The sequence below is a fragment of the Rhinolophus hipposideros genome (assembly GCF_964194185.1).
Source record: "Rhinolophus hipposideros genome assembly, chromosome: 10".
NCBI lineage: Eukaryota > Metazoa > Chordata > Mammalia > Chiroptera > Rhinolophidae > Rhinolophus > Rhinolophus hipposideros.
Genome location: NC_138056.1, coordinates 84,834,304 through 84,848,591, shown reverse-complemented (window position 1 = coordinate 84,848,591; position 14,288 = coordinate 84,834,304). Strand labels below are relative to the sequence as shown.

Here is a 14,288-nt window from a genome sequence, read left to right as displayed (position 1 = left end):
ATATGATAGCTGACCTATAACAGGTATTTGATACATGTTTGTTGAATCAATGACTCCCAGCTGAAATTCCCTGCACCCATCTCCCACTCCACACCCAAGGTAGAGGTCAGGTAGGAGAGGAAGGACTTGATGTGAAGTTCGGGGAGCCCTAAGAAAGGGGGGCCAGGGCAGTGTTGCGTGTAGCAGTAGGGTGGCCCTCATACTCTCTTCCTTGTAGCCCCAGCAAAGATCATCTCATTTGGGGGTACAGTGACGACACCCTGGATGAAAGATGTCCGGCTGCCTTGCAATTCAGTGGGAGATCCATCCCCTACTGTGAAGTGGACCAAGGACAGGTGTGTGCGGGACCCTGGAGGGATGGGAGACCCCCAGAAAGGAACATAGTAGAAGAGCCGTGAAGAAGAGAATCAGATGTCCCTTCCTTCCAGCTGACTTGGTCGCCTCCAGCCCTGTGGAGGCCCTGCTGGGTACACAGCTACCACAAGCAGGCCTTGACTCCCTGACTCACCTCTATAGGGCGTTTAGGATCTCCCTCCCCTGGGTGGTCAAAAGGCCAAGGTTACTAGATAACACCCCCCCCCAGGAAGTCCTAAGTAAAGACCCAAGAATCCCGGGTCCCCTAGCAAGCTTCCTTCTGCTCCCAGCTCTACTTGCTTACAGACCTGGGGGAGACTCCAGGTGAGGGGATGCTTGCCATAACCCATACCCCCCACAGTGAAGACTCGGCCATCCCCGTGTCCATGGATGGGCACCGGCTCATCCATACTAATGGCACATTGCTGCTGCGTGCTGTGAAAGCTGAGGACTCAGGCTACTACACCTGCACGGCTACCAACACTGGGGGCTTTGACACTATCATTGTCAACCTTCTTGTGCAAGGTGAGACCCTGCAAGGCAGGCCTGGCTTGGGTGGGGGCAGGGATGGAAAAGGAGGAGAAATCCCATTGTGTGAGAGAGAGGGTTGTTGAATGGAGAGAAATGGCCAACCACCAGGGAGACCAACCCTCAGTGGAACAGCAGTGCCAAATGGAAGAAGCGGCAAGAAGGGTGGGGAGAATAAGCCGGAGTGGAGGTAGTGCCTAGAAGGTGGCAAACCCAGCCCCTTGCCCTGCTTCCCATTTGGGTCCCCTTGCCTCCCATCATCAGGAGTCAATCCTTGTGGTGAGGGCTGTTGGCTTTCCCCTCACAGTCCCCCCGGACCAGCCCCGCCTCACTGTCTCCAAAACCTCTGCTTCATCCATCACTCTGACCTGGATTCCAGGCGACAATGGAGGCAGCTCCATTCGAGGTGAGAGGGGTCTGGGTGAGGAGGGGAAGGGGGGGATTCTGGGCGCGGGGTCAGAGGAAGGGCTTCACTTACTCCCACCACTTATCCCCATAATGCCCAGGAAGTGATGGAGGATGCGATTCAGACCACAAGGAACTTACCTAAGTTCCATGAAAAGTATACCAGCATAGGCATCTGGGCTCTAAAACACCCACCCCCTTGACACTATTGAGCCGTGTGAACCTGAAGAAGTCATTTTCTTTTCTGGGCCTCAGGTTCTAAATCTGTAAAAGTGGATGAACTGCTAGATGCGTGCTTCTCAAACTTGAACGTGCATGCAAGGTGCGATCAAACAATACCGTGAATGTTTAAATTTTTAAAAAATTTATTACAATAAAAGACACATTGCCATTAATCTCCCTCAAAATACTCCCCCTCACTTCAAACACACTTATCCCATCGTTCTTGCCACTTTCTGAAGCAGTTCTGGAAGTCCTCTTTGGTGAGTGTCTTTAGTTGCACTATCGTTGCCACCTTGATGTCCTGAATCAATTTAAAACGTTTACCTTGGGGGTTGGCCCAGTGGCTCAGGCCATTGGAGCTCCACGCCGAAGGCTGCCGGTTCGATTCCCACATGGGCCAGTGGGCTCTCAACCACAAGGCTGCTGGTTCAACTCCTCGAGTCCCACAAGGGATGGTGGGCTGTGCCCCCTGCAACTAAGAGTGAACACGGCACCTTGAGCTGAGCTGCCTCCCGGATGGCTCAGTTGGTTGGAGCACATCCTCTCAACCACAAGGTTGCCGGTTGGACTCCCACTAGGGATGGTGGGCTGTGGCCCCTGCAACTAGCAACGGCAACTGGACCTGGAGCTGAGCTGCGCCCTCCACAACTAAGACTGAAAGGGCAACAACTTGACTTGGAAAAAAAAAGTCCTGGAAGTACAGACTGTTCCCCAATAAAGTCCTGTTCTCCTTCCCCAATTTTTAAAAAAAAGTTTCCCTTTCATGGTCATTTTGACTTTGGGAAGAGCCAGAAGTTTCACTGTACCAGATCCAGGGAATAAGGTGGATGAGGATAAACCATAGCATTTTTATTTGACAGAAATTGCTGTACCAGAAGCGATATGTGACATGGAGCCTTTCGGTTGTGATCACAAAATACGGTGAATGCTGCTGCCGAGTGCCATCCAATGGAAAGGCAGGGATCTTCACTATGAGAAGTGGCGCATCTGACCTTACTAACAGTGTGTGACAAGTTTCCACTTATTTGGTGCAGTCAGTCGGGTGTGAGCTATGGTTGAGAGAAGGTGTGTTTTAGTGTGCTGTAAATCACCCTCCATCATGACAACATCCCATGTCACAATCGCTCTGGTACAGCAATTCCTGTCAAATAAAAACATTACTGTGTGTCCTCATCCACCTTATTCACCAGATCTGGCACCGTGAGACTTCTGGCTCTTCCCCAAAGTCAAAAATGACCATAAAAGGTAAAGGTTTTGTATCGATTCAGGACAATAGAACAATGGGACAAGTGTGTTCAAAGCTGTAATCAATTTTTTTTTTACTGTAATAAATTTTTATTTAAACATTCATCATAATTTTTTATTACACCTCATATGAATCACCAGGGAATCTTGTAAGATCCCTAATTCAGGAGGGTTGGGTGGGGGCTGAGAATTTGCATATCTAACAGGTGCCCAGGTGATGCCATGTTGCTGTCATGGGACAACACGTAGAACTCTAGGATCTAAATAAGATCCCTTTTCAGCCTCACAACCGTGGTTTTCTGCCCCCCCCCCACCTTGGCTTCTAAATCCTAACACGAGGGCTGAAGAGAGAGAGCAGTAAACGTCACCCAAGGTCCTTCCAGTCTTGCCTCTAAAATACATCTGCCCCTCCCAATGACCGAAGGCTCCACTCTGGCCCCTGCCCGGAGCCTGTCAGGTACCCCAGGCCCTGCCCTGCTCCACCTGAGCCAGGCAACCCTCCCGGGCAGGCTTTGTGCTGCAATACTCGGTGGACAACAGTGAGGAATGGAAGGACGTGTTCATCAGTTCAAGCGAGCGGGCCTTCAAGCTGGACAGCCTCAAGTGTGGCACGTGGTACAAGGTGAAGCTGGCGGCCAAAAACAGTGTGGGCTCCGGCCGCATCAGCGAGATCATCGAAGCCAAGACGCACGGGCGGGGTGAGACCCAGTGCTGGGAGTGAGGAGATATGGGCCCAGGGAAAAGGAGCTGGGGGGGGGCGGCGTGGAGAGGAGCCCAAGACAAGAGGTAGAAGATGGCTGGGACAGGGAAGGAGGGCACGGAGAAGCAGTGAGGCTGAAGGGAGACACTCAACCTAGCTCCCCTCTCTGCAGCATCTAGATGCATCACACAGAAGGCAAACTAGTCCCGCTTCCCTGCTAGGATGGCAGATGGGTGTCACTCTCTTCCTTCTTCCTGCATTTCTCTTCCTCCCCTGCTGAGGCCTTCTCTCCAGTCTTTCCTTTCTCTTCCCCTCCTCTGTTCTCTGGGGCATCCCTTCTGCCATAAGTGCCAACCGGTGATCCCCTGGAGCCACTGCAGCCCCAGATGCCCCAGGGGAATCTTTTCCTGCCCCGATGAATGAATCCCCCTACCCTCTCAGTCTCTAACCTGTCTCTCTCCCTCTTCTCCCCCCACACCCAGAGCCCTCCTTCAGCAAAGACCAGCACCTCTTCACCCACATCAACTCCACACATGCTCGGCTTAATCTGCAGGGCTGGAACAATGGAGGCTGTCCTATCACAGCCATTGGCCTGGAGTACCGGCCCAAGGGCACCTGGGCCTGGCAGGGCCTGCGAGCCAACACCTCCGGGGAGGTGTTTCTGACCGAACTGCGAGAGGCCACGTGGTACGAGCTGCGCATGAGGGCTTGCAACAGCGCTGGCTGCGGCAACGAGACGGCCCAGTTTGCGACCCTGGACTATGACGGCAGTGAGTGGAAAAGGGTAGAAAGGGGCAGCACAGAGGCTGGAGCAAGTTGTTGTCAGGGAAGCTGGCAGAGAGGCAGACACATAAAGAGAGAGACAAACAAATAGAAAAATCAGCAGGAGAAAGGCTGATAGGTAGATAAACAGACAAAGGGAGCAACAGATTGGTAGGCAGGCAGGTAAGTGAGCAGTGGCACCAGTGGCCAATACAGACAGATAGACAGGAAGACTAACAGGTCGATCACACTGAAGACAGAGGGTCTTTGACGGTGTGATCCTTGCTTTCCATGGTTTCAGAGAGATGGAGCGGGAGGTAGAGATGCAGTTGAGGTCCTGCTCTCTAAGAACCCACTACTAATATCAACCAGGATGGGAGAGCCTGAGCTACAATAACAGAGAAACGTGAGAAGCTCCATGCCTAAGCCCAATGAACGTCAGTTTCTTGCTCTCCTAATCTCATGAGGGTTGGCTGGCCACCATCTTTTAGCACTGTCATTTTGAATATTTACCCCCCAAAGTCACCAAAAAGAGAGATAGAAAAGGCATACCAGTTCTTAAGTGCCTTGGCCAGGAGGTGATACTCATGATTTCTATTCTCACTCTACTGTCCAGAACTAGTCACATGGTTCTAATCTAACCACCAGGAAGTCTGGGAAATGTAGGCAAGTCCATGGATACGTGGTGAGCACTAACTGATGTCTGCCACCTGAAGACACCCCACACACATGCATGTACATACATATACATATGCGCACACTGGCACACATGCACACATGTAAACATTAAAGCTGCATAGAAGGCTGCATTCATAGGGAGAAATTGTCACAAGCTAACTTAAGTCTACCTATGTGTTAAGGAAACAATAAAGTGATGTCAGAATGGGATGGGCTCAAACAGGGAAGGCTTCATGAAGGGGATGACTCTTAGGCAAGGCTTTGAAACAGGCAAAGATCAGGGCTTGGCAGAGCGCTATGTCAGCAGGAGAATGTGTCCTCTCCTTGCAGGCACTCAAGGCTAGCAGATATTGCCCACGGGAGGAAGAGCAGAGAGAGGATGCAGGGTATTTAGTGGCTTTTGTCCCCATGTAAGGAAGAGAACCCAGGATCCCACTGCCCTGACTTCTCTCTACTGAGACTCTCATCATGCCCCCTCCCCACTCCCACCTTACCAACTGGTATGGGAATTGAAGCAAGACTAGCCAACTTCTATGAATGAACACTGAACACCAACAAACAAGAGACTACCTCTGAGAGACTTCAGGATAATTCTGAAACAGGCCAGGAAGTCATTAATATCATAATGTAGTGTAAAAACCACACAACTGTTCATGGCTTCTCTGGTGGGACCAGAATTTGGGAGAGCAGAGGGGAGGGGAGTAGCTTGGCACCAGAAAGTTGAGCTCAGAGTGAAATAAGGGCAGCAAGAAAGATCAAAGGGCTCCGCCACCCGTGGGAATCTGCACAGCACCCAACTCATAAGGGACATCCAACTCCCTTCTTCACCCCCATTCAGGTACCATCCCTCCCATCAAGTCTGCCCAAGGTGAGGGGGATGATGTGAAGAAGCTCTTCACCATCGGCTGCCCAGTCATCCTGGCCACACTGGGGGTGGCGCTGCTCATCATCGTGCGCAGAAAGAGGAAGGAGAAAAGGCTGAAGCGGCTCAGAGGTGGGGACTTGCCGATGGGCTTCTCGGGTAGGGATCTGGACCTTCAGCACCACTGGCTCCCTTCCACGGATTCACAGCACCATCGAGACGAGAGAGTGCTTGTGTCCCTTTGAAAAGAGAGCTGCCACTCCAACCTCCTCAAACCTCCTTACTGTTCACTGCTTCTTCCTCTCTGCCCCCAGGACTCTGTGCCTGCCCGAACTAGGGCTGACTTTTGGAGGTTCACACTGGTAGAGCCACATTGCTTGTTAAAAGATTTAAACATTTCCATGTTGATTGGTAGATAGATATTGCTCCCTTCACCCTGGGTGCACCATTCTCTCACACAGGATCCCTGTGACTTTCCTAGGACCCAGCCACTGAAGAGTAGAACTGCAGGTGTTCTCTAGGACCTTGTTCGGTTCTGACTGGGAAGTTCCCATGCCACATCAGTTGTCAAATATTTTGAGTATCATCCCCTGTCCCAACACCTAATACTGTATTATGGCGTGAATGGGTCTGATTTACCTCAATTTATACAGTGTCTGTCACCTACTAGTTGCTTAATAAATGTTCATTCACTCATTTGGGAAACATTTAGTAAGCATCTGCTATATTGTAGATACTGCCAGCCATTGGAGATAAGAAGATGAATGAAGAAAGAACAACCCATTCCCTTACAGAGTTCACGGTCTAATGTGAGAAGCCAGGGCAGAGTAGCACAGAAGAAGGAATGACTAAAACTGCCTAGGGTATTTAGGAGTCGGATGAATGGATGCATGGATGGTTCAAAGGATGGTTGGATGGTTGTTGGATAGATAAATGAAAAGATGGATGGATGGTTGGATGATTGGATGGATGAATGGCTAGATAGTTGGATGGATGGTTGGATGATTGGATGGAAGGATGTATAGATGGAAGGATGGTTAGATGTATGTATGGTTGAAGGAAAGTTTTGATGGATAGATGGTTGGATGGATAGGTGGTTGTATGGATAGATGTCGCGAGGGAGAGAAGTAGCAAAGGAGGGAGGGAAGGAAGGAGGGAGGGATAGGTGGATGGATATTTGGTTAGATAAATGGAAGGTTTGATAGATGGTTGGATACATTGATGATTGATGGCTGTTTGGATGTATGTATGGATATTTTAATGGATAAATGGATGATAAGATAGAAAGATGGTTAAATAGTTAAATGAATGGATGGATTATTGGACAAATAGTTGAATAGATGAATGGATAATTGGATGGGTGGTTGGAGAGATAGCTGAATGGCTTGATAGTTGAATGGATGGATGATTGGATAGTTGGGTGGATAATAGCTGAATGGTTGGATGGGTGGGTTGATGTACGAGTCAACAGTTAGATGGGTGGATTGATAGGTGGATGGGTCAATTATGAATGGATAAATGGGTGGTAGTTGGATGCTTGGATGCAGTGCATGCAGCTAAATTCACTCTGACAGTTAATTCTCAGTTATCAGGGGTCTAATGGATTAACCAGGTCCTTTGCTTTTCCTCTCTCACATCAATTCCAATCCTGAGAGCCCTGATCCTATTCAAGAGCCCTCTGAAACAAAGCAGAGACCTCTAAATTCATCCATGAATTGTTGGGGGATAGGTGCCGTAGAGGAGGAAGTGAAGCCTCTTGGTTGATAGTCATCTTGGGATGCCCATTGGCCATCTCTACTTCATCATCTACCCTCTCCTCTCCACAACACATAACTGAGGATAGATCTGCCATTGATGCCTGTTTCTAGCCTGCTATGGTGTCTTGTTTAACTAGAGGCAATTCAGGAAGCAAATAGAGCTCTTTCTATACCCTCTCCTTTGGGAAGGACCTTCTTATTAGATAAAAATCTGAGGAAAGGAAAACAGACCTTAACCAAATCCTGACTTGGGAGCAGTGAAACCTTATCATGTTTTGGACTGTTTTAGAGGTCCTTACATTTCTCCTCTTCCCAGGAGACCAGCATTGGCCCCAGTTTAGCGAATTCTCACACTCTGTCTCCATGCTTCTTCCAGTTCTCATCCTACTCAGACTCCATTCTCATCTAGCTTCTCTCTCTACTGTTTTGCAGATGCAAAGAGTTTGGCAGAAATGTTGATAAGGTGGGTACCACATAGCTGCTTCCTCTCTCTCCCCCCTCTCTTCCCCCCTGCTTGAGACAGGCTTCTAAGACCCCACTGTTTTGCAAAACCCCCTCCTCCAACCTCTTATGGCTGCTGAGTCACCTACCTCTAGCCCTTCTCCCCACAGCAAGAACAACCGAAGTTTTGACACACCTGTAAAGGGGCCACCCCAGGGCCCACGGCTCCATATTGACATCCCCAGGGTCCAGCTGCTCATCGAGGACAAAGAGGGCATCAAGCAGCTGGGTGAGTGACAGGTGCCACAGGCTCTCTGTCTAGCTCTGAGTGTGTTTCCCTAGTCCACAACACACAAAGGGTAACTACCAGCCCTCACGGCAGTGCCCAGGGTTCTAAGTGAAGCCCTATCAACAACTCAACAACCTCAGAATGTACTGCAGCTTCTCTCAAGAGCTGTGTCCTCCTCTGTCTAAGGGAGAATTATCCTAGCCTTTCTGGGCCTCAATGTTGGATAAAGACAAAGAGAAATTTGGGAAGTAAAGATGGCATCCAAAGGGAAGGAGTCGTGCTGATTGTCCTTCTTCCCTCAGGAGATGACAAGGCCACCATCCCTGTGGCAGATGCTGAATTCAGCCAAGCTGTCAACCCACAGAGCTTCTGTACCGGTGTCTCCTTGCACCACCCAGCTCTCATCCAGAGCACAGGACCCCTCATCGATATGTCTGACATTCGGCCAGGCACCAGTATGCATTATCCCCAGGGAGACAGCCCCCCTCCTACATAGGGTGTCTTGGGCACAGCATGGGACAGAGGTGATAAATTTAAAAATTTTAAAAAAAAGACAAAGGAACAGCATGGAAGAATGGAAAGAGCACTGGAGTTAGAGTGTGGAGACCTTGACTGCAGACTCACTAGCTGTGACCTTGAGCATATCACTAACCTTATATCTCTGAGCCTCCGTTTCCTTACCTAGAAATGTTGAGAGGGTTGAGTGTTCTTGCTCTGAAGGAACTTCTACCTCTAGCACTGTGACTCTGGATATAAGGATAGAATACATTAAGGACTGGAGGGAATGTCAGGAGGCAGCAGGAGAGGAGGTGACATCCTTCCCAGGCTCAAGGAAAAGATGGGGTGGGTAGGGAGGACCAGGTACCACCCACTGACCCCATGCCTTGATACTCTTACTCTTCTCCTCTGGGGCCAGCTATGTGGTCAGGAGAGGCTGCATGCTTAGCATTCCCAAGGGAGCTTCTGTGGCTGCTTCTGCCTCCTCCTTTGCTCCCCACTGCCCTCTCTGGTAAGTGCCAGCTGCCCCGGCCAGTGGCCTCAGTTGGAGGGTGCTAGCTCTTGCTTCTTTTGTGTAGATCCAGTATCCAGGAAGAATGTAAAGTCAGCCCACAGTACCCGGAACCGGTACTCAAGCCAGTGGACTCTGACCAAGTGCCAGGCCTCCACACCTGCCCGCACACTCACCTCCGATTGGCGTACTGTGGGCTCCCAGCATGGTGTCACTGTCACTGAGAGTGACAGCTACAGTGCAAGTCTCTCCCAGGACACAGGTGAGCCCAGGGCCTACCTGTGTGCTGCTCACTCTCCTCCAGCTCCCTCATCATCCAGCTCCATGATCCATTTTCCCACTCTTACCCACCAGCTGACGGGGTTCAAGACACAAGTCAATGTCATTTCCAGCTGGCCACTGGCTCACTGTGTGGCTTTGACAAATACACTTGACCTCACTGAGCTCTGCTGGACAAGGACTTCATTTTGCTCTCTCCCATAATGTCAAAGAAAATAGCACACATGACATTTGTTGGAGAAAGTGCTGAGTGTTTCAGGGATAGTTGCTTGTTTCCAAGACTGAAAGGTGTTTGCCCTTCATTAGTCAAAGATCCCACTTCTGCCACCACTGCTGCCTTCACAGTGGGACAGCAGGACCTTCTGAGCCTAGTACACTCTATGACCAGGCTTTCAAATGGCTGCTGGGGTTAGGGGTAAGGGAACTGCTCAGTCTGGCCTCATTGACACACTTCTCCCCCTAACCTACTGTTTCCTCTTACTATATGCCTTCCATCTCCCTAGACAAAGGACGGAACAGCATGGTGTCCACTGAGAGTGCATCTTCCACCTACGAGGAGCTGGCCCGGGCCTATGAGCATGCCAAACTGGAGGAGCAGCTGCAGCATGCCAAGTTTGAGATCACCGAGTGCTTCATCTCTGACAGCTCCTCTGACCAGATGACCACGGGCACCAATGAGAACGCTGACAGCATGACGTCCATGAGCACACCCTCAGAGCCCGGCATCTGCCGCTTCACCGCCTCCCCACCCAAGCCCCAGGATGCCGACCGGGGCAAAAATGTGGCTGTGCCCATCCCTCACCGGGCCAACAAGAGTGAGTGCCCAGACCGCCTCCCTTGCTGTGAGCCCTGGCTAGGCCTAGCCCTAACCGTACCTGGATCCTGCCAGCCCAGCAGAGCTCCTTGGCAGTGTGGGATGGTGCAAAGAATAAGGAGTTGGGAGCAAGCAGATCAGGGTTCACATCCTGGCTCCACCTTTTAGTATCTCTGTGACCTTGGGCAAATCGTTTAACCTCTCTGGCCTTAACTTTCTCATTTGTAAAATGCAAATGATAGCATATGCTTTATATTGTTGTAATGGGCATTAGAAATCATATATACCTGCCACATAGTAGGTTCTCATTAAACAATGATTATTTTTTTAGTCTGAAGCTATGCCAGGATGGAAAGACCCCGTATGGGGTCAACTGCCCAGTGGCCATTGGTCTCAATGTTGTTTGAACTTAATCCAGACCCAAAGGAGCAATCCTGGCAGCTCAGTCCATGGTGGCCAACCCTCACGGTGGACAGTGACCTAGCCTGACTGGAAACCGTCTGGCTCCAGGGGACTGGCCAGAGCCTACGCCCTTTGGGTTTGGCAGGGCAGGTCTAGAATAATGAGGGGCATATGAGGGTAGTCCATCAGCAGATTTGGGGGCCACAGTGTACAAGTCTCATGCTCTCAAACCATTAGAGTCAGGCATGCCCAGTACTGACCTTGCTAAGTGGCCATGCTAACCTGGGGACTCAGGGTCATCTGGGGAAGAGCCTGAGGTAACAGAAAGTCAAGGATTCAGGAGACTAGCAGCCCTGAATGACGCCCCCACCCCTTCTAGCTATGTGAATTTGATTTCTCTGAACCTCAGTTTCCCTACTTGCAAAATGCAGGCAGGTATTAGCCTATCCAGGGTGCTGTGGGACTAAATGAGATTATCTGAGCAAAGTACCTGGCATGGTCAACAGGATAGAAACATGTTCACAGGAGGATACTCACAGAGCGGGGGATGAGGATATGGAGGCAGCTTAAGAAATTAGGAACGTGCCACCTGGAGAAGAGGGGACCAAGAAGAGGGGAGGGGCACTGGAGATCACTTCAGACATCTGAAAGGCTGCATGGGAAGGAGCACAGAATCAGGTTCAATGTGGAGAAGTGACAGGGAGTGACTGTCCTAGCCTCCTCAGGGTAAAGAAAAGCTTTCTAATAGCCAGAGCTCTTAGGAAGTCCTTGTTTTCAGAAGTGAGCTCTCTACCAGCTGAAGCTGACAGCTTATAGTGATCATTTAATAAGATCAATTTATTGAGCAACTACTATATGTGCCAGCCACTGTATTTGCCATATTTTATTAATATCTTATCCACTACTCACAGTAATCCTGAAGGGAAATGTGATTATCCCCGTTTCACAGATAGGGAAACTTAGGCTCAAAGAGATCAAGTAATTGATCTTTCCTCAGCTGTATTTCCCATCCTATGAGAGATAGAGGAGGGACTCCTATGTTAGCTCAGGGAGAAGATGGAGGGGTAGGAGGTGGGGTGAACGAGCTGGTTCCCAGAGGCCTCTGTCTCTCACATCCTCTGCTTCTGTGATTCCAGGTGACTACTGTAACCTGCCCCTGTACACCAAGTCCGAGGCCTTCTTCCGAAAGACAGATGGGCGTGAGCCCTGTCCTGTGGTCCCACCCCGCGAAGCCTCCATCCGGAACCTGGCTCGAACCTACCACACCCAGGCTCGCCACCTGACCCTGGACCCTGCCAGCAAGTCCTTGGGCCTCCCACACCCAGGAGGTCCTGCGGCCACCTCCACAGCCACCTTACCTCAGAGGACTCTGGCCATGCCAGCCGCCCCAGCTGGCACAGCCCCCGCAGCACCTGGCCCCACCCCCGCCGAGCCCCCTGCTGCTCCCACTGCTGCCCCTCCGGCCCCCAGCTCCGAGCCTCCGCGGTCCGGGGGCCCACACACCAAAATGGGAGGCTCTAGGGACTCACTTCTCGAGATGAGCACGTCGGGGGTAGGGCGGTCTCAGAAGCAGGGGGCTGGGGCCTACTCCAAGTCCTACACCCTGGTATAGGGGAACACCGAGACGGGCAGCCCGATGCTTGGACCTGTCTGCACCTCCAGCGCTCAACACCAACTTGGCTGGTTTCCTGCATTATTTATATTAAACTGACAGATAAAAACTAACCAACAATGAAAAGAAAACCCCCCAAGTCATGAACGCTTGTACATAGAACTCTTTTGTACAAATGAAACTATTTTCTTCTTCTCCATGAAGCCAGGGCACAAAGAATTTCACAGTACAAGTCAAACCCTTCCACCCCACAAAATATGTGTGGAGAGATATATACATATATAGAGAGATGGGAACACATCAACAAGCTATGTATCTATATATTTCTCTCACCTTATTTTGAGACAGAGGCACAAAGACTCAGCAAGTTTTCCCTCCTCCTCACCTCCCTCCAATCTAGGTGGTTTTGACAAAGACCAAAATCCCAACTCAGAGACATTGCATGCGATTTTACTGTTCCAAGAAAACCAGGAGTTGCTTCAATTTGCAGATGCTTATGTGTTAATACCTTTTTCTATGAAAAAAGACCCAGCGCCGTGTGCAATAAAGGTTATGTTTCTATGTGGTGGCTTTTCCCCCATCTGGCAAGGGCCAATGGGCAGGGAGGAAGTAGAGGCCTCTATACCAGGCCATTATCTCTTGTGGAGAAACTGAGAAGCCTCGGCTCTAGCTAAGCATATTAAGCTTTTTAAAAAGATTTCAATTAGCCAAGGTGTGTCTTTGAGCACCTGTTCTGTTCTCACATCTGTGCTGGGCCCTAAAGGGGACCATGACCAGGTGTGTGGCTTTGAGCAAGCTCCAAAACCCCTCTGAGCCCCAGTTTCCTTAGCTATAAAATAAGATATTTGTGGGAGCTCTGGGTTTCCTGGTATGGGGAGTTGGAGTTTGTCTACTGGTTTCTCTCCTCCAGGAAATCACAAAACAGCCAAGGGAACAAAGCTATGCAAAACCACTAGTGAACAGTTAGGTTATATAAGAGATTCCTATGAACTGGGAAGGGGAGGGGGAGGGGTGGGAGCGAGAGCCTGAAGTTCTGGGCTGACTGTCAGGTCAAGGTGAAATCATGAGAAGAGGGACGGAGGTCATCAGAGGTCAGGGAGGCGGAAAGGACTCATGGAGGAGGGGGAACGGAGCTCAGTCAAAGAGAATCAGGCCAGAATCCTACCTTACCTGGTTTGGGAGGAGTTGGCAATTAGATTGCCAGGTGGAAACATGCCACGAGAGGATTAATAGGGTAGCACAGGGGGTTGGCATGTGAGCTGGGCCTCCAAGTATGTGAAGATTTGGATAGGCAAAGAGGGAAAGACCCAGGAGAGTAGCAAAAGCCCAGGGGCATGAAGTTTGTGGTCCAGGGACCTCCCTCCACCATGGGTGGAGCCCCCAGCTGAAAAGAAGGTGCACCTAAGAAGTACAAGGGCCTCCTGAGTTCAGCACCCCGAGTCAAGGCTGAGTTGTATGCCAAGAATCTGGAAGGAAGGTGAGTCTGTGACCAGCTGTTGTCCCGCAGCTGAGGGGAGTAACTGGGAAGGGAACAGAGGGGTTTGTGCTTATCAGTCTGGACCAAAGTGAGGGCTGCATACCCGGGATGCGTAATGTTTCATAGAAGCACTTTCCCAAATGCAACTCATTCCATAAGCATTCCTTGAGCACCCAGCTAGTGCAGGACACGAGGCGCTCTCACCCATAAGTAACTACGGACAAGATAAGGGGGCACTGTAAGAGAGCAGGGGGCAGAGATGACGTACTCTTTGGTGGTTCCTGGGCCCATGGGGGAACTCCATCTTAGGCCCCACAGCCAGGATCCACCCCAGAGAACCAGCTATTGGCATTAATGAGAATAGTGAGAACAAGGCCCCTCATTCCAGACACCTGGTGACATTCCAGCTTCATTCCATCCTGGGAGGACGGGTCACCTCCCAGGGCTGCGCG

At 50.5% G+C, this 14,288-nt stretch overlaps 1 protein-coding gene across 2 annotated transcripts in view; it reads left to right on the top strand.

Moving 5' to 3' along the window:
* The window catches only part of DSCAML1 (DS cell adhesion molecule like 1), a 349,917-nt gene extending 336,997 nt beyond the window's left edge, over positions 1-12,920 (top strand). For both annotated transcript variants that reach the window (XM_081062533.1, XM_081062532.1), the window contains 12 exons: positions 218-335; positions 716-879; positions 1,190-1,288; positions 3,264-3,452; positions 3,937-4,224; positions 5,733-5,888; positions 7,946-7,976; positions 8,125-8,243; positions 8,546-8,698; positions 9,320-9,514; positions 10,035-10,346; positions 11,884-12,920. In XM_081062533.1, coding sequence (XP_080918659.1) covers positions 218-335; positions 716-879; positions 1,190-1,288; positions 3,264-3,452; positions 3,937-4,224; positions 5,733-5,888; positions 7,946-7,976; positions 8,125-8,243; positions 8,546-8,698; positions 9,320-9,514; positions 10,035-10,346; positions 11,884-12,359 — 2,300 coding nt within the window. In that variant the 3' untranslated portion in view covers positions 12,360-12,920. The remainder of the gene's footprint in view (positions 1-217; positions 336-715; positions 880-1,189; positions 1,289-3,263; positions 3,453-3,936; positions 4,225-5,732; positions 5,889-7,945; positions 7,977-8,124; positions 8,244-8,545; positions 8,699-9,319; positions 9,515-10,034; positions 10,347-11,883) is intronic.
* The last annotated feature ends 1,368 nt before the right edge of the window (positions 12,921-14,288 follow it).